Consider the following 27,263-nt stretch of genomic DNA (forward strand, 5'->3'; position numbering starts at 1 on the left):
TCTTTTGGGTAGGGGTCTTCAAGATTAAGTAAATGAGTCTTCCTCTTCTTAAACTTTACACCTTTTAACCTTCAGACCTGGCCTTAGGGTTTAGTCGGCGCCCAGTTTGCTTCTCCTGCCGCTTATAAGTAGGACCAAACATCTGTGCTTTTGTCATGGTCTTAAGGCTTGGTCGCCCAGTCTTGCCTCTCCCAGGCTTATCAGCAGGACCTTTCATCTGCTTTTGTCAGTAGAACTAGCATCTGCTTCTTCCCCTCCAGCAGTAATCAATGCCTTGGCAAGGTGGCAATGGCAGGTACTTAGGACAGACAATACTTTTTTTTAAGCAAAGGAATTCCTTTAACTCCCTTGTACAATTTCTCTGTATTACCCTCCTGTACATTGGTTACCCGTGTATCAAGTGCAGCTCAGGGTCACCGGCCCAAGCTTGCTACAGTGTTAACTCGGGAAACCCAAACTATCGCTATGGGCACCCGAGCCGTAGGTCACAGGCCCTTTTCTACCCCAGCGGCTATCCGCGCCAGCGGCTACTGAACCGGCAATGCCCGACAGGCGCCGGACAAGGCCTGCTGCTGTTGAGGACGTAGGAGCTGATGAACAGTTGCTGCAGGTACACTCAATTCCCAGCTCCCGGGCTGGCACCTCACAGCGGCTGGCTAACCCGGAGCCCGCGCACACCGGGTGGCCTCCCGAACGCTTACAGGGAGGCTTTTTACATCAGGAGACTCGCACCTTCACCAACGCGGCCAGTAACAACACTCAACGGCCGCAGCACAGGCCCCGGGCCGGCTGGTAACGACAGCACACCGGCCGCACCGCAAGCCCCGCCCCATCCCTCCACGTGGCTCGTCAGAGCGCGCGGGCAAGGCGGCCCCTCCGTTTCCATCCCTCACTTCCGCTGGCGCTCACTTCCCTTTCCGGCGCACGCGCGCGCTTGACCGGGGGTCCCGTCCGCGGGCGCACGTGGCTGCGCTGCCCCCCCCTTCCCCCCTCACCGCCCCCGGGCCCAGCTGCCGCCGCTATGTTGGTGCTGTTCGAGACCGCTGCTGGCTACGCCATCTTCAAGGTGAGGCTGGAGGGCAGGCCGGGTGCCGTGCGCGGCCTGGGGGGGGTGGGCAGCTGTGAAGTCGGAGTGAAGGTGTGGAGGGGAACGTGCGGTATTCCCGCGGGAAGTGCTGCCGCGGGGACTGCCCCAGCGCCCGGCCGCTCCTCAGGGAGTTTCCGCGCGCGGTGCTTCTGGGGCCGAGGAGGAGCAGGGAGGCCGCGTTGTGAGAGAGGTGTGGGGAAGGGCTGTGCTAGAGCCTGAAGGTGCCTGTGGGGAGCAAGGAGAGAAGGAGGGGTTTGCTCCCTTGCTCTCAGTGGTTCTGCCAAGCATCACTTACGGCCCTCATTGCCTTCCACCCGTAGGGGTGGGTTGGGTATAGGAGGGTGTGCCCCCGTGCCGCTTTGTGAGTCTGGTGGTATCCCGGTTAGGGCATGGATGCAGCATTGTCTCTGCCTAGCTGTGTCTGCGGGGCTGTTCTAGCAGAAGCTATGGGATGCAGGAAGGGACGTGTGGAAGACAGGCGACCCGTTTCCAAAAGGTGTGGAGGTATCTCGGCCTGAATACGTTTCCAAAAGCGGGTCTCGTCGGCTGGCAGAGTGTGTGTACAGGTATGCTGTGTGTGTGACTTCCCTTGCGCAGCCGGCAGGAATGGACCACTTCATGGAGCTCTGACGGCCTCCTGGTGAGGTGGCTCAAAGGCTGCACTTTGACGGTGGTTTGAGCAGGTCTAAACTCGAGTGGCTGCAGTGGCATGCCCCTCTCTGGCCTGTTCTCTTGCTTGAGTGTTGATGCTTGCACAGTTCCACTGTCTTGTTCATAGTCTCATCATAACACTTGTATTCCTCCCCATCAGCTTAGCTTTTTTTTCCTGGGTTTAGCTTGTGTGAACCCAAGTGCAGGTGCAGAGAGAGCAAGTCTGGTTTCTTTTTGCCCTAGCCTGCTGCAGAACTACTCCCTGGCTGCTCTGCAGAGCGCTATATTTACTTCATCTGCCCTGAAACGTCTCCTCATTGGAGTGCAGCTGTGCAGTTCAGACAGAGGGGATTTCAAAACCTAAGCCACAGGGAGAAGATAAATGATTATAGTAGCAGATAGGTCTTGTTCTGGCCCCTCTTCCTACCCAATACCTGAGGAACTAACACATACATCAGTCTCCTTGATTTTGTTCACTGGATGTTCACACTGGCTAATATTCCACTACCTTCCAAGTTATTGAATACCAATAAACCAAACACCAACGAGCAAAACCCATCTTGAGTAGGCTGCAGTGAGCCAAGGCCATTTAACCTTTTAGAGGAGCCAGGACAGGGCTGAAAATAACCCACGTTTTGTTTTCTGAAAGCAGCGTGGACGTAAAGCGAAGGTAGGAGGGGCGTGAAGAGAGCTGAAGCGTTGTGGCTGCAGCATCGCTGCCACACGCCACTGCAGGTGCCGCGGGCAGGGGCGTGGGGCTGACTGTGATGTGTGCGCAGAGCGGCTAGGGGGCACCAGCCACCAAGGAGCGGTGTTAGAGGCTGGCTCTAAGCGCTTACACCCTCCGAAAGACGGGACTGACTGCAAATGGTGTCTGGGCTGGAATGGGGGAGAGGTGGAAGCTGTCAGCTGGAACAGAACAGAAATAGTTGTTATTAAAGTATGTTTTGAGACGAGACAAACTTTGTTTTTCAGTGCTCTTGTTTGCGGCTGCTGAAGGCAGATGTGGCAAGCTGCAGCGCACATCTGCAGGGCAGGGCTCTCAGTCACATTGCTTTCCTTTCCTAGACGTAGTAGGTGTTCAGCTGCAAACTGATGTCATTGTTGCAGTTTAATGTTCAGTCTGTATCCAAATAGTCTCTGCAGAATTTAGTTTTTGCGGGTTTTTGTTTTTTTTTTTTTTATCTTTTAAAGCAATTTCTGCAGATTATCCCTGCTGGTTCTTTTGGGGGCAGGGAGGGATGGTTGTGTTTTTGGTTGTTTTTTAGATGAGGATTGGGAAGAATCTGTGCTTCTGAATTTTGGGAGACAGTCATGGTCACCTGCTTCCCTTTTCAGCCGTGCCTTTGTGATCAAGAGCTGTTGTTCTCTGCAGGCTTTGTAGCTCTTGGGTATTCCCTTGTAAGTGCTGCTCTCAGCAAAGGAGCAAACAGTCTAAATATAAATAGTAAGGGCAAATGGGGTTTAGCTAAATTCTAGATCTTGGAAGACATTTCTCCCATGAGTCTTGCAGGACACAGAATACCCATAGATGTGGAATTCCTATATACTAATCTTGATTTAGCAGCTTCTGTGTCTTTATTTTTCTGTGTATACCTCTTTCATAGGGGCTGAAAATTCTGTAAGCCTTGAGCTAGAAAAGATGACTTGGAGGAAAGCATCAACAGGCTGAGGAAAGGAAGAGTTGCCCCAAGGTTTTTGTGTGTCTCAGAGTCCTGTGGGAAATGAGTTACAATGTTTATTTGCTCAGCTACTGATTGAGTTTAAAAAGGACAACCTCCTTTGACTGGAGTTCAAAAATCTGCAAGGGAGCAAAAATCTCTCAGTCCAAAGAATGAGATCTTCGCTGTGGGGAGTCACATTGCAGTTGAGTTGCATTTGCATTGTGTGGACAAAACCACAATGTTTTGAGTGTAAAGAACACGATGTTATTAAGATCTCAACTGTATTGTCCCCCTGAGCACTTTTCTAGGAATTTGCAGTACAATCTGCAGGGTTTTTTTCAAGTGTATGTGGGCTCTAGGGGTGTAGTTGTTGATCTTGCACTGTTTAAAAACAGAGGGGGATCCCCTGGGAACAGAAATGGTATTAAGCCATTGCTGCTTCTTAGGTAATTTTTGGCTCAGTTGATGAGCAAACTGTGGTGAGAAGTCTTTATAGAGATGTTCTCTTTCTTCCTTGGGCTAGCTCAGATTAATGAAAATAACTTGTGGGATCATTCTTTCTTATTAGGTGTCCCAGACATGTTTGTGTTTTCCCAGGATTGGTTTTGGGTCACTGGGGTTGTGAATGAGTCCTTTAGAGGAGGTGAAGCAAGCCTGGTTTTGATAAACAAGGAGAGGGTTTTGTCTTAATGTGCAGGTTCAGAAGGACCTAGCCGTTATTGAGCAACTTCTGTAATTCAGTTGAAAGTAAAAACACTGTAATACTGTGTGTATATTAGTAGGATAAAGCTGCTGTGAGAAAATAATTAAACTAGAGATCACTGAAACAGAGTTTGGCAACTTGTTCAGTATTATCTACCTGTGGTTTGATACGCTGTAAATCTGGTCTTCTCTGCTAGAATGCAGGGTTGAAGGCTGAGCAGAATTGCTTTAAATATGAACTTTTTTTTTCTTCTACAGGTTCTGAATGAGAAAAAGCTTCAAGAAGTTGACAGCTTATGGAAAGAATTTGAAACTCCTGAAAAAGCAAACAAAATGTGAGCAGTTTTATGTGGGAATAGCAGCCTGGCTTTCAGAAGGACATGGGTGTCTGTAGTTAAGTGTGTTTGAGGTTCAGGAAAAAGTATTGATTTTATTTTTCAGTATTGTTGAACCTAAAAGCTGTGAACAGTGATAATGTTCAGAGAAACAGAAAAGAAGTAACAAAGTGAAAGAAATAATTCCCTTTTTCATTGCAGTGTAATTAAGCTGCAGAAGTCGTTAGCATGTGTCATTGAAGCAAAAAATTGAACATTTTAAGGAGGTCTGGATGCTTTGACAAGGACATCCAAGTAATGCTGGAGCTGGCTGAGATAGCAGGGTTTTGTGCTCCCAGGAAATCCTTAAAAAGAAGCTTAATCCATTTGAAACCAATAGTATGTGGATCACTGACAGTTGGGAGTTAGTGCTGTGCCTGTGCCATTGTTGAGTCTTAGCATCAGTGCATAACTGCACAGGTATTGCAGTGTCCACTGGCTAAGCTGGCCTCTCTAGTGAATGGCCCTAAAGCTGGGGACAACTGTGCATTCTTCCCAAGTCTTTGTAGGGTGTTTTTACTGGAAGATTTATAACCAGCTTTGGTTATAATGGATACCTTTGAACAAGCTATGCCTTTTGATTTGGATTTATCCTGTTCTCTAACAGTATGTAGAGAAGAGGCCAGAATATCCCACATCTACCTGTTTGTAGTGGTGTTAATCTTGTCTTGGAAACATCATCTTGGCCACTAGACAGGATGTGGCTCTTAATGGATCTCTACTCTGATCTAAGTAATTAATTTCTCCTGCCTTTCTGAAAAGGCTCTGTGTAAGCCTGGAGCTTCTGTTGGGCTCTGTGAATGCTTAACTCAAGCATTTAGCTTTATTTGTGATCTTGCTTCTTTTGCAGATACTTGACTGCTAAAGAGCAGTGGATAATCAAAACTGGATTAGTCAAATCCTGTCCCTGACAAGGAATTTACTGGATTGAGATAGCTTCTTAACTGTAATTCTACATATCAACCCACAGACTATGTGAGGGGGAGAGGGAAGCTGGGCACAAAGATCTGACAGTGTGGTTAAAACATTGTCCGTATCATTTTTGGCTCTGTTCAGCAGTTAGGATATGGAAGAATTTTTGTTGCTTGTTTTAAGCTCTCAGAACTTGTATTCTAACATCTAATTATAGGGGAGTATTTGAGGATTCATTGGTTCAGTTTTAAAGTCTTTGAAGATGCATGTTAAATCTGAGCTGTGCAGGCTATGCATTTCACAGAGGCAGAAGGTTTCCTTTTGAAGATGAGTGGGAAGATGCTATCATCAGTCAGTCAGCAGTGACACCTAGTTAATCAGGGTGCAGTGTTGAAATGTAAATGGTTGATGTCTGTCTTCAAATGTGAACTACAAAGCAGATAGAAGACTGGGTTTTCTGATTATGTTGGTCCTAGAAGTATTAGATCAAAATTATTTTTTCTTTTCTAAATAAAATTAGTGGGACCCAGCAAAAAACTCACATCAGGCTCAAACTTTTTCAGCAGGTTTAGGGCTCTTCCTTCTTTTTGAGGATAGGGATATTGTTCTCTGCTCTCTTGCAGTCTTAGGGAGAAGAACTATAATATCAGAGGCAGAAGTAAAGTGGTTCTAGAATCTAGTTTATGTACACTTGTTCACATGCTTGTGTGTGATTTTTCTTCTGTAGAGTGAAGCTGAAACACTTTGAAAAATTTCAGGACACAACAGAAGCACTTGCTGGTAAGTGAATAACACCATTCTTAAAAATAAAAAGAAATAATCCCTGTCATGCATTAGTTCACTCATTACTTACCTCTGTCTCTGCTCTGTTTCTTTGCTTAGTTTTTGAATTAGATTTTTCACTCAACCTGTTTTGTTGTTTTACAAGGTCATCTATCCAGTCTATGGTACAGTAGAGATGTATTGAAGTCTTAATTTTGTCTTACCATGCTTATTTCCCAAGCAGCTTGCTAATAAGCACCACGTAGAAGGTTTTGACTGATATGTGTAGCCTGTTGTCAATGATGGATTCTTGTTGAAGATGAATATAACTGATTTGAGTCAACATTTCGTCACTACCACTGAGACAACAGATGCATATCAGAGTACATATATTGTTACAACTGCCCTTGTTTCATGGACACATATTATGCCTGTGTTTTTGAGCCTAAACAAATGCCTGTGTTATACTTAAAAGAAATTCAGAAGTTTAAACAAAATAGCCTTATATTCAGTAATTTTACTAATTCAACCATTAAATGCTTAATGCTGTGGACTAGTTTGAACACAAATTATTAAAGTTCTAGCTAATAATTCAGAAATGGTGTGACTTACTGCTGAATGTGCTGTATGACAGTAGTAGTAGAATTTCAGATAGCATTTATGACTGTACCATCATACATAAAATGCAAGTGAAACAACTGAGATTAAAGCTGCTTTGTATTCCTTCTTTGGCTTGGCATGTATTTCAGATTATGTTGCTTGTGCATAGTTTTGGATTCAGATCATATATAGTTCAGCTGATTTAAAACAAACACACACATACCCAAGAAATGCCAACGAAACTACTACCACAAAACCCCACCAAGCCCACACCCAAACAACAATAAAAAAATATCTTCCCTCCAATAAATAAATAGAAATAAACCCAAAAGAACAAAACCCCCAACAAAAGCTACTACTTTGCTTCAGGTTTACTTATCTGTGAAATGGGAAAGATTATACAGAGTACCTATGTCACATTTATTTTGAAGGGATGACTGTGTATGTGGTTGTCTTAAGTGGGTTAGGAGCTACTGGCCAGCTTGAAAGGTGGAAACTTACCTTCATTGTAGAAGGATTGAAAGGGAACTTGGCACAGCACTTTGATTTTAACCTTACATTTCATTAAGGTTCTGGAAATAAAAAATATCTGGTCTGTGATGAAGATGTTACATCAATCACAGAAGTTCAGTGAAGCACAGAGCTGACCCACAAAGAGAGTTTAATGCCTGCTTAAAATACATTGTGTGGGATTGTAAAGCTTTTACAGATCTATTAATACTTGAGAATGAAGAAGGTCCTTTTAAAATTCTTCACTCTACATGCACTGTTAAAAGGGTGAGTGCCGACTGACTGTCCAGTCTGTTTGGCATCAGTCTTTGTTCATCTTTAGATAGTATGCTATTGTCATCATCAGATGCAAATAAGCCATTCCTCAATTTAGGATATCGTGGTTGCTGACTAAGGGACCCGGAAAATGGTTGGTTAATTAAATGATACATAAAATGTTCCCATATAATCTTGCCTTTGAAAATGTTGAACATGTATCTAAAGCATATGGCATACTGTTAGTAGAGATCCTTAAACAAAATTGACAGAAATAGAACTGAAACCACATGGAGAAAGGAGAGGCAATGAGGAGAAGGGTTTTTGATTTGGGCCTCCAAAGGATCAAGTATATAATTTTCTTCAATTTTAGCCATTGCATGCTGAAGCAGTATTGCAGCTCAGACTAGAGCTACTGTGGGCAGTTAAAATAAAAATACCAAGTTAGGAGTACTATTTTGACAGGTTTTAGGAGGGAATAGAAACTGCATCTTTGGTCTTTTTGTTTTATACAGCATCCACAGCTCTTGTAGAAGGCAAGCTCAGCAAGAATTTGAAGAAAATTCTCAAGAAGATAGTGGCAAAAGATGCCCACGAACAGTTGGCTGTAGCAGATGCCAAACTTGGAGGTGTCATAAAGGTGATAACTGATTTTGCCATTCTTTCTTGAGTCTTGTGCTACTGAAATCTTACAGTCAGGTTCCAGAGATTTTGCAATTATTAGCAATAGGTTACGCTGCCAGTGCTGTGTTTGTGAAGGATACCTAATTCTTATGATCAAATGTGTACTGCATGTATACTGAGAAGACATCATCTTGAGTACACAAGTGAATGCTACAGTAGAAGTACACTGAGGCGTTCAGGTTTGCTTGATTTCTCTTAAATATTGGTTAGAAACCCAGCAGATTAAAACAGTAATTTCTCTGAGGATCCCATCCAGAAAAAGAGTCGGGAGAAGAACCAAACGAAAAACCAGCCAGGCAGATACCTTCTTCATCACTTAACAGAAGCAGCAGTAGTGGGGTGATGATTTACTGTCTTGCTGGGAGGGAGTACACATTGTTCTGCCTTGGTCTACAAGCAGTTGTGCACATCCTTCAGTCCTTGCCTGCCACAGGAAGGAATAAGTACAGTAGAGGTGAACTGCTTTCTCCAATGTCTCCCATGTGTCAAATACCAGGGTCCCACCTCATGTCTGGCTGCACCACGTTCCAGTGAATTTTATTCTGACAACCTTCTTACGGTGTCTTAGGAGATTGGTGTAGGCACAAAATAAGGAGGATTTAATGTTGAAGTGAATAATACCAAGGACTCTGAACTAATTATTTAGTTTTATTGTTTGAAAAAGACCCAAAGCCCCCAGTCCTCTACCTCTGAATTTTCTCTCTGTGGCCAAACTGTTTCTAGTAAATTGCAATATGTTGACTCTTTAGTTCCAGTATACATAGAACATTGTTTATAAATTTCTTCTTCAAACTGGAATTGTTACTGTGTGGGAAACTGGAGGTGTCGCTACCTTGAGCATCAAAGATGGCAAACTGTTACTGAAGTGGGAAAATCAGGTATAATGAGATAAGGCTTCTTGAAGAAGGGCTTTAGAGGAATTTCACTGTTGTGCCTGACTTTGGACCATTGATTTCCATCCTGCAGGACAAGTTGAATTTAAGTTGTATACACAGCCCAATGGTTACAGAGCTGATGAGAGGAATTCGGTCACAGATTGAAGGACTTATTACAGGCCTCCCTTCTCGAGAGATGGCAGCTATGTGTCTCGGCCTGGCACACAGGTGAGTTTCTAGAACAGCTCTGTTTCACTGCATTTCTGCCCTGCTCCTGTGACCTTGGTTACGCTGTGTTGCTTCAAGTATCTCTAGGTATGTGACATGGTCTCATACTCTTAAGTCATGAGACATTTGTATCTGAAATCTTGTTTTATAAAGGAAGGGTTTTCCATTTTGCACCCACCCTTTAGGGAAAGGCTTCATTTTCACCCTAAGTTGGAGTTGCTAGCTTTCCTTTGCATGTTACATACTTTAGGATTTGATTTGAAGTGGTTCTGTAGCAGTCAGATGAGCCATTCAAAACTCCATTGCCATCAAGAGACAAGGTGAAGACCATGATTTGCTGATTTATGCCAGAATAAATACCCATCTAATACGTAATGTAAATTTTAAAGGCAGAGTATGTCTTCCCACCTTGCTATCTCTGCTTTGGTTTAGTGGAGCAGTAGTTACATACAAAGTTGTTGGACCAGCATGGGGCCAAGCATTCATTCATAAGCATTAATCCATACTGTGTCCTGAGCTTGTCTTGTCCATGAGCCGTTGACAAGTTATAGAACTACTTTGCTATAGCTAATTCCTCAAAAATAGGTATGTGTTTGCTTAGAAGGTGGACATTAATATTGAAAAAGGACTTTGAAGATGCAAATCCTCATTGAAATCAAATGTCTTTTACTGTAGCATACTGAGAAATTTTAAATGTACATTTAACAGATGGTAATGGGCTTTCTCAGACAGTGAGAATCTGTTCCAAGAAGTTTATTCTATTGCTTCACATTAGTGTATTTGATATTTGGTGCTGGGTAGGTACAGTTTTGTGGATTGCCTCCAGCCGTTGCAGAACTGGAAGTGCTGTTGACAAATACTTTTTGTGGGGAACCGTGCAGAAAGAAGCCAACAGCCAGTTTCTTGCCACAGCACTTATGTTCAGCCTGCTGCACATGGTACAGAGCCTTAACTTTCTCGTTCACCCTGGTCATGAGCTATGTGCATATATGCATGTTGGAGCTGTTGTGAAGCTTGTGTCAGTGTGATTTCTGGCCACAGCTGGGAGCAGTCAGTGGCATAAAACCGAGCTGTATGAATGAATGTATGAACAGCTATGTTAATGTAAAATAGGAACAGGTGGGACATATACTGCAGCAGGATGTCAGGATGCTGATGAAACTTTATTTATGTCTCCTCAGCCTTTCCCGATACAAGTTGAAATTCAGCCCAGACAAAGTAGATACCATGATTATCCAGGCAATTTGTAAGTATATTTAGAGCTTAAATTATTAATGGATCTGGCTTCGTACAGCTGGCTTCTTACATTGGTTACAGAAAAGTATTGCTATCAGTTTCCTTCTAGCATGTTTCAGTAAACTGGATATTGATATGTTTTATTAATATGGTTTTCCACAAGCAGGAAGATTTTTAGGGTGATACAGTAAACTAGCAGCCAACCACTTATTCTTAGCATAGAGATCACCTGAAACACAGGTGGTGCTGGTTTTGTCCTCTGAAGGCTTCACTTTCCAACATGCCTCCCTCCTCAGTAATGCTGGGAGAGAATGGCCCCACAGGACAGGATTTTCTGACCCTTCACTTTGGTGGTATCTTGTGTAGAGGACAAGTATAAATAGGCTCTTATGTCAGGTATGTAAAACAGTGTGTAATGCTGCATTTCATCTCCTTACTTTCTTAATGGGAAACAGACTGAAATTGTAAATGCAGCTAAGAAAGCTCATTCCTCATCTTTCCTTGAAGACACCCACATCGTAATCGGCATGCTTGCTGTGAAGCAGTGGTGAGGAGTCCTTGTTTGGAACACTAATTCCCAGACTGTAGTCAATGATGGAACATAGTTAAGCTGAAATTAATGATTTAATTCAATTCCTCCGTCACTACCACTGAGACAACAGATGGGAATGCTGGTATTGCGCTAGTGGGAAATATGTTAGCCTCAGGGCTCTGTAGCAATATATGCTGTGGGTGTTGGACTCTTACGTTGCAAATTGGTTGTATCTGGTAAATGGTGAGCCGGTTGGATTTGTGTTGGGTATATTTATTAGAAAGTCAAATAAAGGGCTTAATACAATCTTTTAAATCAAGTTATTGAATGCAATATCAGGTTTTCAACATTAAAGCATTTTTTATGTTTTTGGTAGTTTATTAGATGGTTAAGTTCTACATCAGTGTTGTCTGTATATCTTTGGCTGAATGAGAGGAAGAATAACTGTCTGATTCCCTTCCAGGGGAATGTGCTTTGCAGCTGTTAAAGGAGTCTGCCCAACGCAGTCCCAGTGATGAAACATTCAGTCCACTGTCGTGGGAATTCTAAAATTTCTATATAATTGTGCCTGGGATTATGCAGTTCTCTGAAAAGTAAAGACTTCTCATGTACTGCAGTCTTTATGGGATAAAATACTTCAACTTGTCTTCCTTTATGCTATTTAAATTTGTTGATTTGAGAGTTTTCCATTTTCAGATGACCTTTTTAGAACAAAAAGTACATTCTTCTTTCTTTTAGCGCTTCTTGATGACTTGGACAAAGAACTGAATAACTACATCATGCGCTGCAGGGAATGGTATGGTTGGCACTTCCCTGAACTGGGCAAAATCATCACAGATAACCTAACGTATTGTAAATGTGTGCGGAAAGTTGGTGAGTAATAAGGAGGCATGAACCTGGAGAATGTTGCATGTTAGTATGCAATGCATTGATGGCATTGATTTGTAGACCAGCAACTCATTCATCCAGCTAGTCATGACCCTGTATTTCTTTAATAATGAAACTTGCAGTCCAGGGAGAGGCCTATGGTTTTAAGGGAGCTTTTTAGGAGGAATTGCATAGGTTTGGGTAGTGGTAAATGACTGCTTGCTTCCTGGAATTGTTCCTTTGTAAACTTGTAACTGAAGATTTTGCAGCAAGCAGCTACCGAAAAGGTGAAGTGCAGTGTTACAGAGTAAGGGCTTTTTTTTTTTCCAGCTTCAAATTTAATATTTCCAAGCATTCTCATCTAGTATAAACATAAAGTCAGAACACTGACATGTATTTTGGGAGTTTGGAATAGGATGATGGCAGACGTGACTCGCTGTTTTTATTTTGGCCTTTTATCTTCATCTGTTTGTGCTTTTTTTCTTACTAGTTCATATCGCCCCCAGCACAAACATGCTTTCATCTGTCCCCCACAGGAGACAGAAGCAATTTTGCCTCCTCTGATGTTTCTGACATCCTACCAGAGGAGATTGAAGAGGATGTGAAGGCTGCCGCTGAGATTTCCATGGGGACAGAAGTATCAGAAGAAGATATAAACAACATAATCCATCTCTGTGATCAGGTATGTACAAATGGGTGAATAGCAATAGGAACTCCACTTCAGCCAGGTCAGAGGCTCCTCTACCAAGCAGAGATTTTCCCAGGGCATTGTTAACACACTTGTGATGGCAGTGATGATTCTTGCATTGTTGCATTCCTGATGTGCAGACATGAGGGTGCACAGTCACTACCTCATCTGAGCCATCTCAGATTGCTGATGTCTGCACAAAGTCTTCTGAAAGTGGCAGTCTTGCTTTTGGGGGGAATTGTGTCATCATTGTGCTTTTAAGTCATTGAGATAATGGTACTGTATAGCCTCTCTTTAATCTGTCACATTTGAAGCCAGGTGATAAACCCTGGGTTAAAAGTGGAGCACTGAGGCTTCAAGAAGAATTAAGAGCCCTATCCTGCTTTCATCTGCTTTCTGTGCAAACTCCCTTTGACTTCAGTTGTGCCAGTCGGATCCCTTTGTGACTTTACCAGGGAGTGGCAGGCTTAGGAGTTCCTGTTCTTAGTCTAGACCAGGCTGCTTTTTTTGATGTGCATTCTAATTGTCTGTATTTATATGAAACCAGTAAAGAGCATTTATCCCATTTCAAGAGAATGGTGGCAAAGATTTATGTGAAAAATGAGTGTTCCAGGGTTTTGTCTTAAAGAAAATGCCCTTACTAAGTATTTTTGTTCTGCTTCACTGTCTTTGGCATGGTGTCAGCTCCTTTATCAGGAGCTTTGCTGAGAAAATAAGTTGCATAAGAGAATAAGCAATACAGATCCAGTATACTCTGTGGATGAAACCCTGCTCTGGGAGTATGCGCTATATAAAGCTTTCTGTAACTCTGGCTCTTGGTTGGCTCTTTGCACTTTGATAATCTCCTCTGTTGGAATTCCAAGCACTTCCTCATTTCAATATATTTATATTGGTATTTTCTGGTCAGCTAATGCTGATTCCTGTAACCAAGCTCTGTCTGTGCCAGGTGATTGAAATCTCTGAGTATCGGACACAGCTATATGACTACCTGAAGAACAGGATGATGGCCATTGCTCCTAATCTTACCGTGATGGTGGGTGAGCTGGTTGGAGCAAGACTCATTGCTCATGCAGGTGGGTTACACTGATCACTTAATAAATAAATTAAATAAAGCTTAGATGACTTCATTAGGGGTTTTCACCAGGGAGCTGGTCAGCTAAAAGCATTATGCAATCTTATGGTAAAGAGGGGAAGAAAGCTCTTGAGGAATCTGGGGATACCAGCATGAGCTTGGTAGTAGTCTGTGATGACGAAGTTCTTAGTTGGCCTGAATTCTTTCTGGAATATGAGGGCAACTTAAGTCACTACCTCTTCTGAGACACTTACTGAGCCTTCTGCTGATAGTCCAGGCACTTCTGAGGTAAAATGCTGACAAACTGTCATTGGACTTCTATAGTCAGACCAGCTCAAGGTAGAAGCCTTATTTCAGTTATCTATGCTGCAGTTCTCTGATATGTTCTTGCTGCTAGACTGTCAGGCACTACTCCAGTGGAATATGTTTTATTGAGTCAGCCCTCTTTCCTGTTGCTGTAATCAAACCAAGGCAGTTAGTTAAAGCATGAAAGACTGAAATGGCTTACATGTCCTTCAGGAAATTAATGTGAAGCAGCTTTTATAGAAATAGATGGCTCTAAGTTTCCTGCTTTTGAGTTCTGCAGGAATCTAGTGTCCTGCTTCTCTAGCTGCTCTTCTGACAAATTACTATTGCTGTGTTGCCTCCTTCTAGGTTCCCTTTTGAATCTGGCAAAACATCCAGCTTCAACAGTTCAGTTACTGGGTGCTGAGAAGGCACTCTTCAGAGCACTGAAGACTAAACGGGACACACCTAAATTTGGCCTTATCTATCATGCTTCCCTAGTGGGACAAACCAATATCAAAAACAAAGGAAAGGTCAGTTGCAGAATTGTTTATCAGCTTGGCTTTTTCCAGAGCATGGATATCTGTTGATGAGATGGCTTGAACTTCAAACTGAGGCTCTTGCTTTACTGTGTTGCTTCGTGGTTATGTGGAAAATACCACAAATCTCTGGATGTCATTCGTTCCTGTTCAAAAGAGTGAATGGGATTATTCATCTGAGTAATAACAGATGTATTTCTGTAGATTTATGACATAACACTGGCTTTCTCAAGGGGTATATTACTATTTTCTTCTACAGAATAGTAAGCTAAGTTGTTGCAGGCTTTAGTCTCGCTTGAAAATCAGACTGTTGGATTAAAGCTAGTAACTTTTGTGGCTTCTTTTTAAAGCTTATAAAGACTTTTATGATGCAGGTGGATGCATATGTGTTAGAACTGTGAAGTAAGCTATCCAGCTGGAAATTACACCTCAAACTAACCTACACCTCAACCTGAAGGTTGGGGTAAAGTGGGATATGTATAACTAACTTGCTGTCTCAGATGTTTCCCTCTATTTATCAAGAAAATAAGGTGTTACTTTAACAGCATTTCGGTTTTGAAAGAATGATGTACTAATTGTTTTTTTGGACTAAACACTGCTAGTAAATGGTTACTTTGTTCTTTTGTTTGTGGGTATGGTTTCCAGATCAGAGTGAATCATTGCCGTATGTTTAGTCATAGCATTTAATGTTCTTTTTGCCTTTTCCAGATTTCTCGAATGCTGGCAGCTAAGACTGCCTTGACTATTCGTTATGATGCCTTGGGAGAGAATACCAGTGCTGAAATGGGAGCTGAGAATAGACTAAAAGTAGAGACAAGGATGAGGCTTTTGGAAGAGAGAGGGGTAAGTCTAGCAGAGGGTTGCATGATGTTGACATTCTTGTATGGTACGAATTTCCCACTGCGCTGCTTTCTGAGTCTTTTCCTTTCAGTTGTGTAAGCTAGTGTCACTCTTACGCTGTAGCTTCTCCCAGCCTTGGCTGGAGCAGTAGGGTTTGTATACCAGCTGCATTCATTTATTTGTATATCAGCTTTTCCCGTTTACATGCCTATTTACATTATATAGAAAAATCTTGGTTTTGAACAATATGAGTAAGATCATACCTTTACATTCTGCTACATCTCTATAGATACTTTTATTACTTCACATCTTATATCTCTTCCCCTTAGAAGAAAGCACATTTGGGTTTTCTCCCCCCTCACATTTTCCACCATGGTTCCATAAAATTTGAATGCTGGTGATGCTACAGACAGAGCTCCTTAAGATTAAGGCATGATGTTATTCTGCAAGCTGCTGCATTGCCCTCCCATAACCTAGTGCATATCCTGGCTGCACACCTGCTGCTCCACCTCTTGCCATTCACACAGCATGCTGGGAGAACATAGGGTTCACTTTCCTCTTTTAGGTGGCAAGCCTTGTGCATGTGATCTTGTAAATAGTGCTTGGCTTCAGCCTTCTAAGCTGGAAGATCTGATACTAATGCTGTAGTACTGGCATCACTAGAACAAAAAACAGAGGAATCCAGAAAAACCTGCCTGCTCCTCCTTGAACATTTCATGGGAGCTGATACTTCCTATCGAAACACAGTCAGGGAGACATGTTAATACCAAAACACAAACTGATTACCTGAAAAGTACAAGTTTAATTCAAATCCAGTTTGGGGCTTGTATTGTGGTTTTAAGGTTGGCTTTATGCCAGGCATAGGGTGATACCTGCCCTGATGTGCAATTATCCTTTAAAAAAAATGAAGTGTGCACGAATTCAAGTTCATCTTGGGATTTTTAGAGATGTGATGTTGTAGGTCATGTGCATGTGGTATGTTTGATCCAGTACTAGATGCCCTTTACTTGAATTGGGCTCTTGAGGAGCAGTATTAGAAAGGCACATGCCTTTCTCACCACAGTTACGTCCCTGTCTCTATTCTGCTCCCAGGTATAAGACTCATACAGGTACACAAGAGCCTGACTAATAATATATGTCTATGTATTTTCAGTTCCTTTCAAGAGCTGTAGAACTTGTGTTGGGAATTGTTTTCATTATGAGTAATTTGTTTTTCACTTCTAAATTTTTCTTGTAGATAAGAAGAATAAGTGGCACTGGAAAAGCCTTGGCCAGGGCAGACAAGTATCAGAACAAGAGGTGAATAGTTTTTCCTTTCAGCTTGGCTGTGTAAAAATAACTCCATGTTTTTATTTCTGAGAAGCTCTTAGGTTGTGGCCCGTGTTGACTTAAGATCCAGAGAGCATTTTCTGTGCTCTGAAACACTGATGGCAAGTCCCATTGCTAATGGGAATTTCTGTTTTCCCACATTTTGCAGTTGTGGTAAAGCCATTGAACTGGAGAAGCAGTTCTGATTTTCTAATAGTAAATTACTGACATCATCAGATAGCAAGTATGTTTAGATGCTGTTAGCATCAGCCCAAACAGCTGAATAGTTTGGGGAGTTAATATGCAGAAGCTTTATTTAATGCAAGTCTGGATAAATTCAGTTTGAGAAAATCAGAGTTTGAATTATTTGTTGACATGGAAGCTGTCCTAGAGACCTACTGAGTCATCTTACTCTTAAAAAGAAAAATAGTGAAACATTTATTTTGAGTGAAGCTTCATCTTCTTATTTAGGTCTTGTCTGTAATAAGTATCTTGAGCAATAGATAGGGTCTGTACTCTGGACACTGTTAAAGCAGTTTCTGGTGCCCGAAGTGACACTAAATTGCAACTGGAACAGCTGAACATCTAAGGATTTGAACAGGGTAGTACTAGTCTGAGCGGTGGCATCTGGGTTTTTTGCTTAATTTGATTTGGGGCTTCTTGCATAGCTTGTCCTGCTTATTTTGCTGAAGCTTTGGTGTAAAGAGGGCAAGTGCTTGCCAAAACCAGGGCCAGTTTCAGAACTAGGTGCTAGCTCTGAAAAAATAGCACTGTTGCACCCATCAGCAGTCCCCAAACATCTTTCTCATGCCCAGCTGTAACTTCAGTTTCCATATGCTAGGCATTTTGAGGGGATGATGGCTGTGATTTCTGGAGCAGCTTTTGAAGAGTATAAGTGAAGCATCAGGGCGTGTAAAGAGGCAGTAGCTTAGGGAGGAGGGTGTTAAGGAGACAACATACATGCTGGGGTTTGACCTCTTGAAATGAGGAGTCATGAATTCCTGCCAGGACATGTTTCTAGTGTTAGAAGTGCCCTGCAAACGTGTCTAGGCTTGGGAGGGAGACTGAAGATAATTCCTGGCTGTTTGGCTTAGTCTGGCTGTCTGAAAGGAAAGCTAACTTAGTCCCTGTCAAATTGTGCTTGTAGTACAAAAATGGCAGTGCTGCTGCTTTATGGAGATTGTTTGAAAGCTAAACTTGTGTTTTAAGGAGATTGGCAAGAATGTCTTAGTCTTGTTTGGAACTATGGATCCTGTATAAGTTAGCTACTGAAAGTAGTATTTCAGAAGTTAATTGCCAGGTAGTTTTTAGGAATGAGCTTTAAGTGAAGCATTTCAGTATGCTTTCCAGAAAACATCTGAGAAAGTGCATTTTACCCATCTTTGGCATATTTATTCACTGGGTTTTCATTTATTCGATTCTTTATTAGCAGTATTTTGACAATGATAAGGAAGCCAGTAGGCTCTTGCTTGGCTTAAACTGAAGCAGAGGCTGTTTGCAAAAAGCTGTGTAATCATTATCTGGAAAGCCATGTGCAGTGTTAATACCCATAAGAATAGTTTCTGATGCTTAAGGGATGAACTGATGGTACTGTCAGCTAGCATCACTACATGCTTCCCAGTCTAGTCACTAGCCTCAGTTGCTTTTGTAACCTGTGCAAAGCAGCTACTTCAGATTCATACTTCAGAGAAGTTTAGATGCTCAGTATGTGGCTAAGGAGGGAATAGTTCAGGCTTACTGATTTAAAACTAATTTTTCCTTCAGTAGGAATTCTGTTCTGAATGGAAAAAAAAGTGTTTCATAGCTGTTCGATAGGGGCATAGTTGTCCCTGAAAAGGGCCAGCTAAAGAGCACTGGCTTTCAGGGTGGCTGGTTCTTTGCATCCGCTAGAAGAGTTGGGACTGAACAAAGGAGCATGCAGTATTGGAGAAGAGGCAGTTTCAGACACAGATTAGGTATTTGAATATCCTATAAAATCAGTGATAGAAGTGATACAGAGAGGAGCCATAGCATCATCCTGCCTTGGGTGTTGTGCCCTGTGAATGTAATGGTGGAGATTCAGAGCAGAAAATGCAAAAGAAAAGCTATTTCTAATCCTGTATGCATATTACCCTTAGAGTATGCTTATATGGACTTAAAAAATTGTGGGGGGACCTACGTGCTTGTGACCATACAGCTGTGTTAGAAAGGCTTGCAGCAGCAGAGATCAATCCGCTGGGAAATATAAGTGCTCTGTAGAACCTTGAACAGGTACAAACCAGAACCGAGCTCTTACCTAACAAGTATCTTCTTTTCGGCTCAGTTGCACTTCATGGGGTACCTCCTCTAGTAATGATTACTGATGAACCATTGATGTATTGGAGAAATGGCCTCACTACCTGTAGATTCTTTTTGTTAGCTGAGCAAGATTGATTTGGTAGTATTCTCAGGAAGTTGTGTTGGGAAGTTTATGTTCAACTGCAGGGTCTTACCTGGGGTCTAGCTCTTCTTTTTGTTACTTAAACTAACCTGTTTTCTCATACAGTGAAATAAAAGTATTTGACCCATCTGGTGACTCTACACTTCCTGCTGTTTCAAAGAAACGCAAAATTCAGGAGGTAGAAGAACAAGACACAGAGGTTGCTGTGAAAGCCAAGAAGTTCAAACCAGATACGAAAGGTTAGTTCCTGCATCTGTACTGTTGGTGTGTTGCTGTGTGTATCGTGCAGTGGGGCATAACATTTACAGCCAGCCTGGTTATTCTTCTTAAGTATGAGTATGTCAAAAAGAAAATGGTAATCCTTTGTGGACTGATACCGTACTGCAGTCATTTGACTTAAAATATCTGTTTTTAAACAGCGTAAGCATATAAGAACATTTGAAAACAAAACTCATTCTTGCAGAACTTGTTGCTCAGCAGGTTCATGTTTAGTGGGCCTCAGAATCTTTAATTAAAAAAACCCACATACTTCTCTGTGCAAACAGAACTGGCCAATTTTCTTTAAAGAATACTGGTTTATTCTGTATAGAAATGTTTTCTGGCATGTTTCAACATACAAACATTGAATGTCAGAATTGGATGTGAAATGACACTTGGAAATTTCAGTCTGGATTTACACAGCACATGAACAATTGTTATTCTCTGGAGAGCTAAAACTGAACTGTGGCCACAGTTGTTCCTTCTTTCTGTGGTAAGTTACCATGTGGAGAGAGATTCTGACTGATAATAATCTTGTTTTATACTATGTCTCATTTTAAGAAACATTCTCTCCCTTTTCTCCAGAGTGCACTCAGCTCCTCTAAATGGCTGACCTAATACTTCCTGTGATAGTGCAGTACACAGTGTGTAACTTGGGGGAGGTGGGAGATGACTTCTGTGAGACCCTGAGCCAGATCTGGGGGTGAGCTAGTCCCAACTACCTGTGTCTGCAGCAGTTAGGGTGTTGTTGGAGTCTCCCTTTTCTGCCCTTCTTTGTGCTGCTGTGTTCTAGAGTATCATAGAATAGTTAGGGTTGGAAAGGACCTTAAGATCATCCAGTTCCAACCCCCCTGCCATGGGCAGGGACACCTCACACTAAACCATATCACCCAATGCTCTGTCCAACCTGGCCTTGAACACCACCAGGGATGGAGCATTCACAACTTCCTTGGGCAAAACATTCCAGTGCCTCACCACCCTCACAGTAAAGAACTTCCTCCTTATATCTAACCTATATCAAAGTGTAGTTATGCTGATATGTACCTCTTCATGCTCAGCTGATGCTGAGGTGTGATCTTTCCAAATACTGGTTTCATGGTGTCTGTATACATGATGGAGCAACTTGTAGCTTCTCCATCGTCAGCTAAATTTAGCTGAGAATTAATAAGCTGGAGGGAAAATCCTTTGTGCTATAAAGCTGAGATCTGTTCCCCAGTTTGTTCTCTTGTACTTGTCATAATGAGATGAGGAAATGTGAGTACTTTGGATGCTTGAACTTTGCCTGTTTTGCTTTTTGGAGAAGGTGAGTGTTCTCAAAGCCACTGCTTTTGATAATCTTTTGAACTAATTTCCCTTAGTATAGTTTAAGAATTGTCCCTTTGGGCTTCCATTGCATTATCAAAGCAAGTGTGTTGACATCTAATGGGTATGAGCTCCTCACAGATGAAATATTACACTGATCACTATCATAGAATCATAAAATAGTTTGGTTGGAAAGGACCTTAAGATCATCTAGTTCCAACCCCCCTGCCATGGGCAAGGACACCTCACACTAAACCATATCACCCAAGGCTTCATCCAACCTGGTCTTGAACACTGACAGGGATGGAGCATTCACAACCTCCCTGGGCAACCCATTCCAGTACCTCACCACCCTAACAGTAAAGAATTTCTTCCTTACATCCAGTCTAAACCTCTGCTGTTTAAGTTTCAACCCATTACCCCTTGTCCTGTCACTGCAGTCCCTAATGAATAGTCCCTCCCCAGCTTCCCCATAGGCCCCCTTCAGATACTGGAAGGCTGCTATGAGGTCTCCATGCAGTCTTCTCCTCTCCAGGCTGAACAGCCCCAACTTTCTCAGCCTGTCTTCATATGGGAGGTGCTCCAGTCCCCTGATCATCCTCGTGGCCCTCCTCTGGACTTGTTCCAACAGTTCCATGTCCTTTTTATGTTGAGGACACCAGAACTGCACACAATACTCCAAGTGAGGTCTCATGAGAGCAGAGTAGAGGGGCAGGATCACCTCCTTCGACCTGCTGGTCACACTCCTTTTGATGCAGCCCAGGATACGATTGGCTTTCTGGGCTGCAAGCACACACTGCTGTCACTATCCTATCTCTTACAGAGTGAGGAGGATATTTCTGTTTATAGATCTGGTTTTTAACCACGTTGTGCTTGCTTCTCTTGTGTTATTGAGCACTGATACCTCCTAGTGTAGGGGTTGGGTGGAGCTTAGTAGGTTATCTTTGAGGTACCAAAAATTACTTGAGCAGTAGACTCTGTTCGTATCAACTGGATCCTTTTATTTGGATACTTGGGCATTAGAACTGTGCCAGTTGCTTCAGACTATGGAAGAAGTGTTTTCAGAGACCTTAGTTACCTCCTGTCACCTGTATGCAGAACTAATCCCTTCAGCCTGTCCTACTGTACCCTTTAAAATAGCACTGTCCTTAATTCTTACCACCCAGCAAAGTGCATGGATTTCACCTGCTATAGAGGCCATGGCCTTGCTCTTTACTAGGATGGTTTGTATGACTGCACTGTGTGCTGGAGGAGGTGTGGTGGTGGTCTGAAAAGTTTGAGTGGTTCAGGAGGTTCCATAATACACAGAAGAGTGCAGAGGAAGTCCCAGCATTAAGATTTATGTTGCATGTCACTTGCCTTTAATTTCTGGTGTTCTTGGCTCTATACTTTTTGGTGCAGTGCTCTATTAAGCTTTTCACTGGTCAGAGATTTCACATCCAGGCATAGTGTTGTGAAAGAAGTCTCTGCTCTCTCCTACCCCATGCAGTTTTTGCAGCTGCGTGATAAATGGGGGTTGTGGAAAAGCAGTCCAGAAAGAAGGGGGAAAAAAAAGGAATTCTTTAGCCAGATCAATTTTGATCCCTTTTGTATTACAAGAGGAAGGTAAGGGACAGGAGTAAGCTGGGAAGCTGCCACTGAAAAGTGATTTGTCAAAATGTTGCTTTAGTATTTGTTGTAAAGGGGGACAATGTTTTGAATTGTGCTAGCCTCAAATGGAGATGTTACTGTAGGGTATGTGTAACATTCTCTTTATTCCCAGTTTGGGGTGCATGCATAGCAGTACCTTGGGTAGGAAAATGGTTAAGACATGACTTTTAATCACTTTAGCTTTTTACACCTAAAAAGAAACGGTGGAAAGATAGTGCCTGAAACAAGTTATAATCCACTTAAGGAGCTGTCTGTTAAAACCTGTTTTGATGGTGGGGGAAGAGAACAGGACAGGTATTTTGGGGACTACAGTCTTTGAAGCTGAATGTGGTGAGACAATGCATGCCACCAAAAGGGCTAGCCAGTGCCCCCAGTGAAGCATTCAGCTTGCATTTAAGCATCAGGATATAGCAGTGGCTAGTCACTTGGGTAGGTCTCTCTTGAAAAGAGAAATGTCGTCTTAAATGAATAGAGTGAACCCTGCAAGACACAAAGCCTTAAATGACAGCAGCATCATGAGGTGGCATCTTTATTGATAAGCAGTGTGAGTTGATTCTGTGCATGCAGAGCCTCATCCAGAGGAGGGGAGGGTACATGAGGCTAGTGTGGAAAACCTTACAGAAAACTGGTAGAAAATGGGTGCATGGAACCCACTGGTGATCTCCAGCACTGCATAGGGCTGTCACTCAAACTGCTTATCTTGGTGCTGCTTTCTGTGCCTCAGTGCATGATAGTAAGAGCTGTTGTCTTTCTTGTCAGCTGCTGTGTATCACAAAGAAACCCCACTGGGCTTGAGTGACTTAGAAGTGTTGCACCCAGGGGGAAAAGACCAGCACCCCTGGAGCCTTTATCCTCATTCTGCCTAGGTACAAATACCTGAAGCCTTGTGATGAGCTTTGCTGGAAAGCAGCAACTGAAATCTGCACGAAGGCATCTGCTACTGGCTGTGAGAAGTGACAGTGCCTATGAGTGACTGCACAGCGCATCATCTGCCGTTGTAAATTGTGACAGGTTCCACTGCCTGGTGTGGCAGACTTGATGACATGTAGAGTTATAACAAGAAGTTATTTTTCCAAGGTTACCACCCAGCACTTTGCTTGAAAACTCACATCTTACCCATCCAGCTGAGTGAAAATGTATCCCATAGCACAATATGCTCCTGTGGTATCTTATGGCTTTAATGTAGTTTATACTTATTTTTCAGCTACTTTTTATTTCCCTGTGTCATACATAGGGAGGGGAGGATACTTTCTTCTACAGGCGTTTTGAATGCCTTTGCTTGCACACTGTGAATGATGTGTATGGCAGAATCCACTTAGAATTATATTTGCCAGTTCCTTTATGTCAAATCCTTTGCTGTTTTGCTTCTGGCATGGTTTTTTAATGTCAGAAAACTGCCTGTGTTAGCTGGCTGTGTTTTCCTGTAGACATGTCTAGAAATTTTTTATCCTGAAGCCAGGTTTTTTTGTCTGAAGCTTATGTTAGAGGCAAAGATTGAAGTGCATTTTTTTGACTCATATAATCCTCCTGCTGCCTCGAGGAACTCAACTTGTGATAAAGTACAATCAAGATGTTAGGAGGTTGTGTGTTCTGGGGTTTGTATAACTGCACTGGCTTTGTTTGTGTTCTTTTTGTAAGTGGTGAGTGAGTGTGCTTCAGAATCAACTTGATTCAGTTTTTGGGGGGGAGTACAGTGAGAAAATTACCTCTGGAGTACACACCGCAAGCACAGCATCTTGGTTTTGTAGCTACTGAAGGACACTGGTTGCTGTGTCATGAACTCTCTCATGAGTACTACACAGTGAGAAACTTGGTATCCAGCACTGACTCAGCTGTGCAAATAACTTTAACTTGGTTATGCTCCAGTAACAGCCTGGCTACTGCACAGGCTGTCAGCTTGGTAATCATTTCTGCTTGGTTTCTTTACCTAGAGATTCCTAAGACTGTGGTGTGTATTCTAGAAAATGAGTGGTAAGTCATAGTGCCTTTAGCACTGTAATTAGATAGCCCAGCTGGAGACGGATAGTCATGAAATATAAGAGTGCATTAGTAAATCTTTCCTTAGGTTAATGTTCCTCCCGGCTTATATAAATAATTCAATTCCTGTCTTCCAGGACAGGAAAGAGTTTCTGCTTTTGCATTAAATGCTTTATGTTTGCTCAGCATTAAGAGATCTTTGTGTTTGCCAGTCTAAACAGTAAAGAAAAATGCCCTTGCTTCTTAGCCTATTTCCAGCATCAAGATAGGGAAGTAAGTTGTGAACAAGCTACTGCTGGCTGAACGTACTTCTAATATGGGTTTTTGAGTCCTTCCACTGCTCTTGTGATGCTGGTGAAAGTACTTGCCAAACTGTGGACAATCTCTTTTCAGGTAGAGCACTAAATGTAATTTGACAGACAAATGAAAACATGCAAGCTTGTTTTAAACTCTGAGAGCAGCATATAGGAGTGGTGTTTGTACCAGAAGATGCGAATAATGCTGTCTGAACATTGTCACTTGTGTCTTAGGTAGTTACTCGTTTTGATTCTAGTAGGGAGTGGTCATGCAGGAAAGAGCAAAAAGGAGGGAAAGCAGTTGTATAGAGATGTAAAGATGGGGCAGTGTGTATTCAGTATTTTGCCTTCTTACTATCATCACTACATCCTCTCACATTTTGCCTTTTACCACTCTTAATAACTGACAGCCTGCCTTTAATTTTTCTTCCTTCTGTGGGACAGAAGAGAGAACAGTAGAAGATGGTGAACCTGTCAAAAAGAAGAAAAAGAAAAAGGATAAGGAGAAGCAAGCTGAAGAGGAGGAGGTACTGAATGAGGAGCACCCCACCAGCCCCACGGTTGAGGTAAGGCAGAATTGCATAGCTACCTGATGCCTTATGGGAATGGATTATCTCCAAAACATACGGAGTGAGGGGGGAGCAATCTTTTTATCTGTACAACCCATGGTATGCAAGGACAGTTTTAATCTAGCATCTATTTCATGATCCCCATCGTTGTAACGTCCGGAAGATTTGCATTACGAAATAAGGTCTGGGAAGTTCGTGACTAATGCCTCCATGTTTCTCCTCCTTTCCTTTGCTCGCCCCCAGCTTTAGTCTGCTCTGTTTCTACACTTTTCTCCTTAGGAGGGTGTTCCCTGGTGCTGATCCACAGGCATCTGTCTACTGTTTAGGACTTGCAGGGAGCAGAGGCTGTACTTGATGAATTCATAAAGCATAATTTGATGGCTTCTAGCACCAGCAGAGTGGATGGGGCCATGCCAAACTTGTTGCTCAGTTTTGAAATCCTGTTCTTAACATGGGGTTTAATTTTCTCCCCATTGTTTAGCACAGCTATGCTGCGTGGCTGCAGTGCTGAGTTGCCAGCAGTGTAGCAGAGAGCACAGCTGCACTTGACCACTGGCCCCACTGTGCTGTAAACATCAAGTGCATGTAGCAATAGAGGAAAGGGGACATCTCTTGGGTCATGCTTTGCTGAGTATGGCAGCTACTGTGATGCTTTGAGTGTGAACTCTGTTGCCTAGCTACATGTGTTGCTTTGCTTTTCCGTTATGCTTTATTCATAGCAACATTTGTTTGTTTGCAGAATACAGAGAAGAAGAAGAAGAAAAAGAAGAAAATGAAAGATGAGGTTCATGAAGACTGATGAGGGACAGGGAGGAACATTGGCCCTTGGACAGCTGATTCAGAGTAGCATTTTGTGACAGTTTCTTTAGCCTCTTGCTGAAAACTTAACTTTGCTGTGTTGCAAGAGGGCAGTGAGATAGGGTGGATAGCCATCTTCTGCCCTGGAACAGGATACCCTGGTGTCTCTGCTACTTAGGAGGATGGCTGGTTTTATTTTGCGGTTTCCTTTGTTGAAAAGCTCACAGTAGATCCTGTTTTCATATGCAGTCTCCGCTGATAAGGAATAAAAACATTTTTTATGGAGATTTTATGCCTTTGTCTTGTTTGTTGGTTTTCTAACCATTGTCAGGAGTATTTCTAAGATTTATTGTTTTAAATTAATATTAAGCAAAGAAAAATCCTAAGGTTGAAAATGTTCTGTTGTCTTTAGAATTCTCTGAAGAATTCAAAGCTTGGAATATTCTAAAGTTCTGCATACAATTGGTACAAATATCTCTGCATCACCTGCAAATACCAGTGCATCAAACATGCACTGAACAGCTGAGCTGCATTACTGAGTCTGCATTGTAGGTCTCCCAAGAAAGGCTTTTATAATCGTTTTTCAAACAGAATTTGGTTTTTCTGTGCTGACTGACAAGATTCGGATCCATGTTTAGAACTAACATCAGTTGGCTGCCAAATTCCTTCTGTGGTGATAGTGGCAACTTCCTTCACTTGATTAAAAAATAGTTAAAAATGCCCAGGGCAAAATGACTTCCTTAATTATCTAATAATGAAGATGAGAAGCCAACTCTGTTTACTTATTGCATTTGCCACTTCTGCCATTCTCTGTAGGGGATACATGTGCACTGAAGTAGCATCATACAATCAAGATGCTAAAGTGCTCCAAGCTTAATTGTGGAAAAGGAAACCATTTTTGTCTATGCTTATCACTCATTATTAATGCATAGAAGAATTCTTTTTCTAGGTGGGGTGGTAAACTATTACCTGAACAAAGTAGCTCTGTTCTTATCTGGGTAACATTTGGTAACTCTGCAGCCAGTGTAGCTGGTGCTTTTCTATGGAATACAGTTTATTGACCAGTCATGTGGCTTACTTACCTATTAGGTAGGTAAATGGATATACAAAATCCCTAACAAAATTGGTAATATGTTTATTGATGCAGTTCTTCCAGTATCAAGAACATGAACTGCATGGTGTTCTGTTTGTTTTCTTTTGTTTCCCCTCAGGAAGGTTGCAGTGAGTTTAACAGCTTAATTGAGAGGTTGGTCAAGGAGTATCAGGAAACAGCTTATTGGGACTGTGCTGCCGTATTGCAACCATCTCTTGTCCTAAGTGCTA

At 42.3% G+C, this 27,263-nt stretch overlaps 1 protein-coding gene and 4 non-coding genes across 5 annotated transcripts; all 5 read left to right on the forward strand.

The window, feature by feature from the left end:
- The first annotated feature begins 1,021 nt into the window (after positions 1-1,021).
- NOP58 (NOP58 ribonucleoprotein) lies at positions 1,022-26,230 on the forward strand. The gene is made up of 15 exons (XM_005144643.3): positions 1,022-1,066; positions 4,363-4,439; positions 6,118-6,170; positions 8,033-8,157; positions 9,168-9,304; positions 10,486-10,550; positions 11,811-11,945; positions 12,476-12,621; positions 13,574-13,700; positions 14,354-14,517; positions 15,232-15,366; positions 16,601-16,662; positions 19,196-19,329; positions 25,018-25,139; positions 25,882-26,230. The coding sequence occupies exons 1-15, from the start codon at positions 1,022-1,024 to the stop codon at positions 25,939-25,941; spliced, it is 1,587 nt and encodes a 528-aa protein (XP_005144700.1). The 3' UTR covers positions 25,942-26,230.
- On the forward strand, positions 6,441-6,527 carry LOC115945768 (small nucleolar RNA SNORD70). Its single transcript, XR_004080010.1, has one exon. It is a non-coding gene; the product is annotated as a small nucleolar RNA SNORD70 (small nucleolar RNA).
- LOC115945769 (small nucleolar RNA SNORD70) lies at positions 11,119-11,206 on the forward strand. The gene has a single exon (XR_004080011.1). It is a non-coding gene; the product is annotated as a small nucleolar RNA SNORD70 (small nucleolar RNA).
- On the forward strand, positions 12,723-12,806 carry LOC115945766 (small nucleolar RNA SNORD11B). The gene has a single exon (XR_004080008.1). It is a non-coding gene; the product is annotated as a small nucleolar RNA SNORD11B (small nucleolar RNA).
- Positions 13,864-13,949, forward strand: LOC115945770 (small nucleolar RNA SNORD11). Its single transcript, XR_004080012.1, has one exon. It is a non-coding gene; the product is annotated as a small nucleolar RNA SNORD11 (small nucleolar RNA).
- Positions 26,231-27,263: the final 1,033 nt, after the last annotated feature.

This window comes from Melopsittacus undulatus, chromosome 8 (genome assembly GCF_012275295.1).
Source record: "Melopsittacus undulatus isolate bMelUnd1 chromosome 8, bMelUnd1.mat.Z, whole genome shotgun sequence".
Classification (NCBI taxonomy): Eukaryota; Metazoa; Chordata; class Aves; order Psittaciformes; family Psittaculidae; genus Melopsittacus; species Melopsittacus undulatus.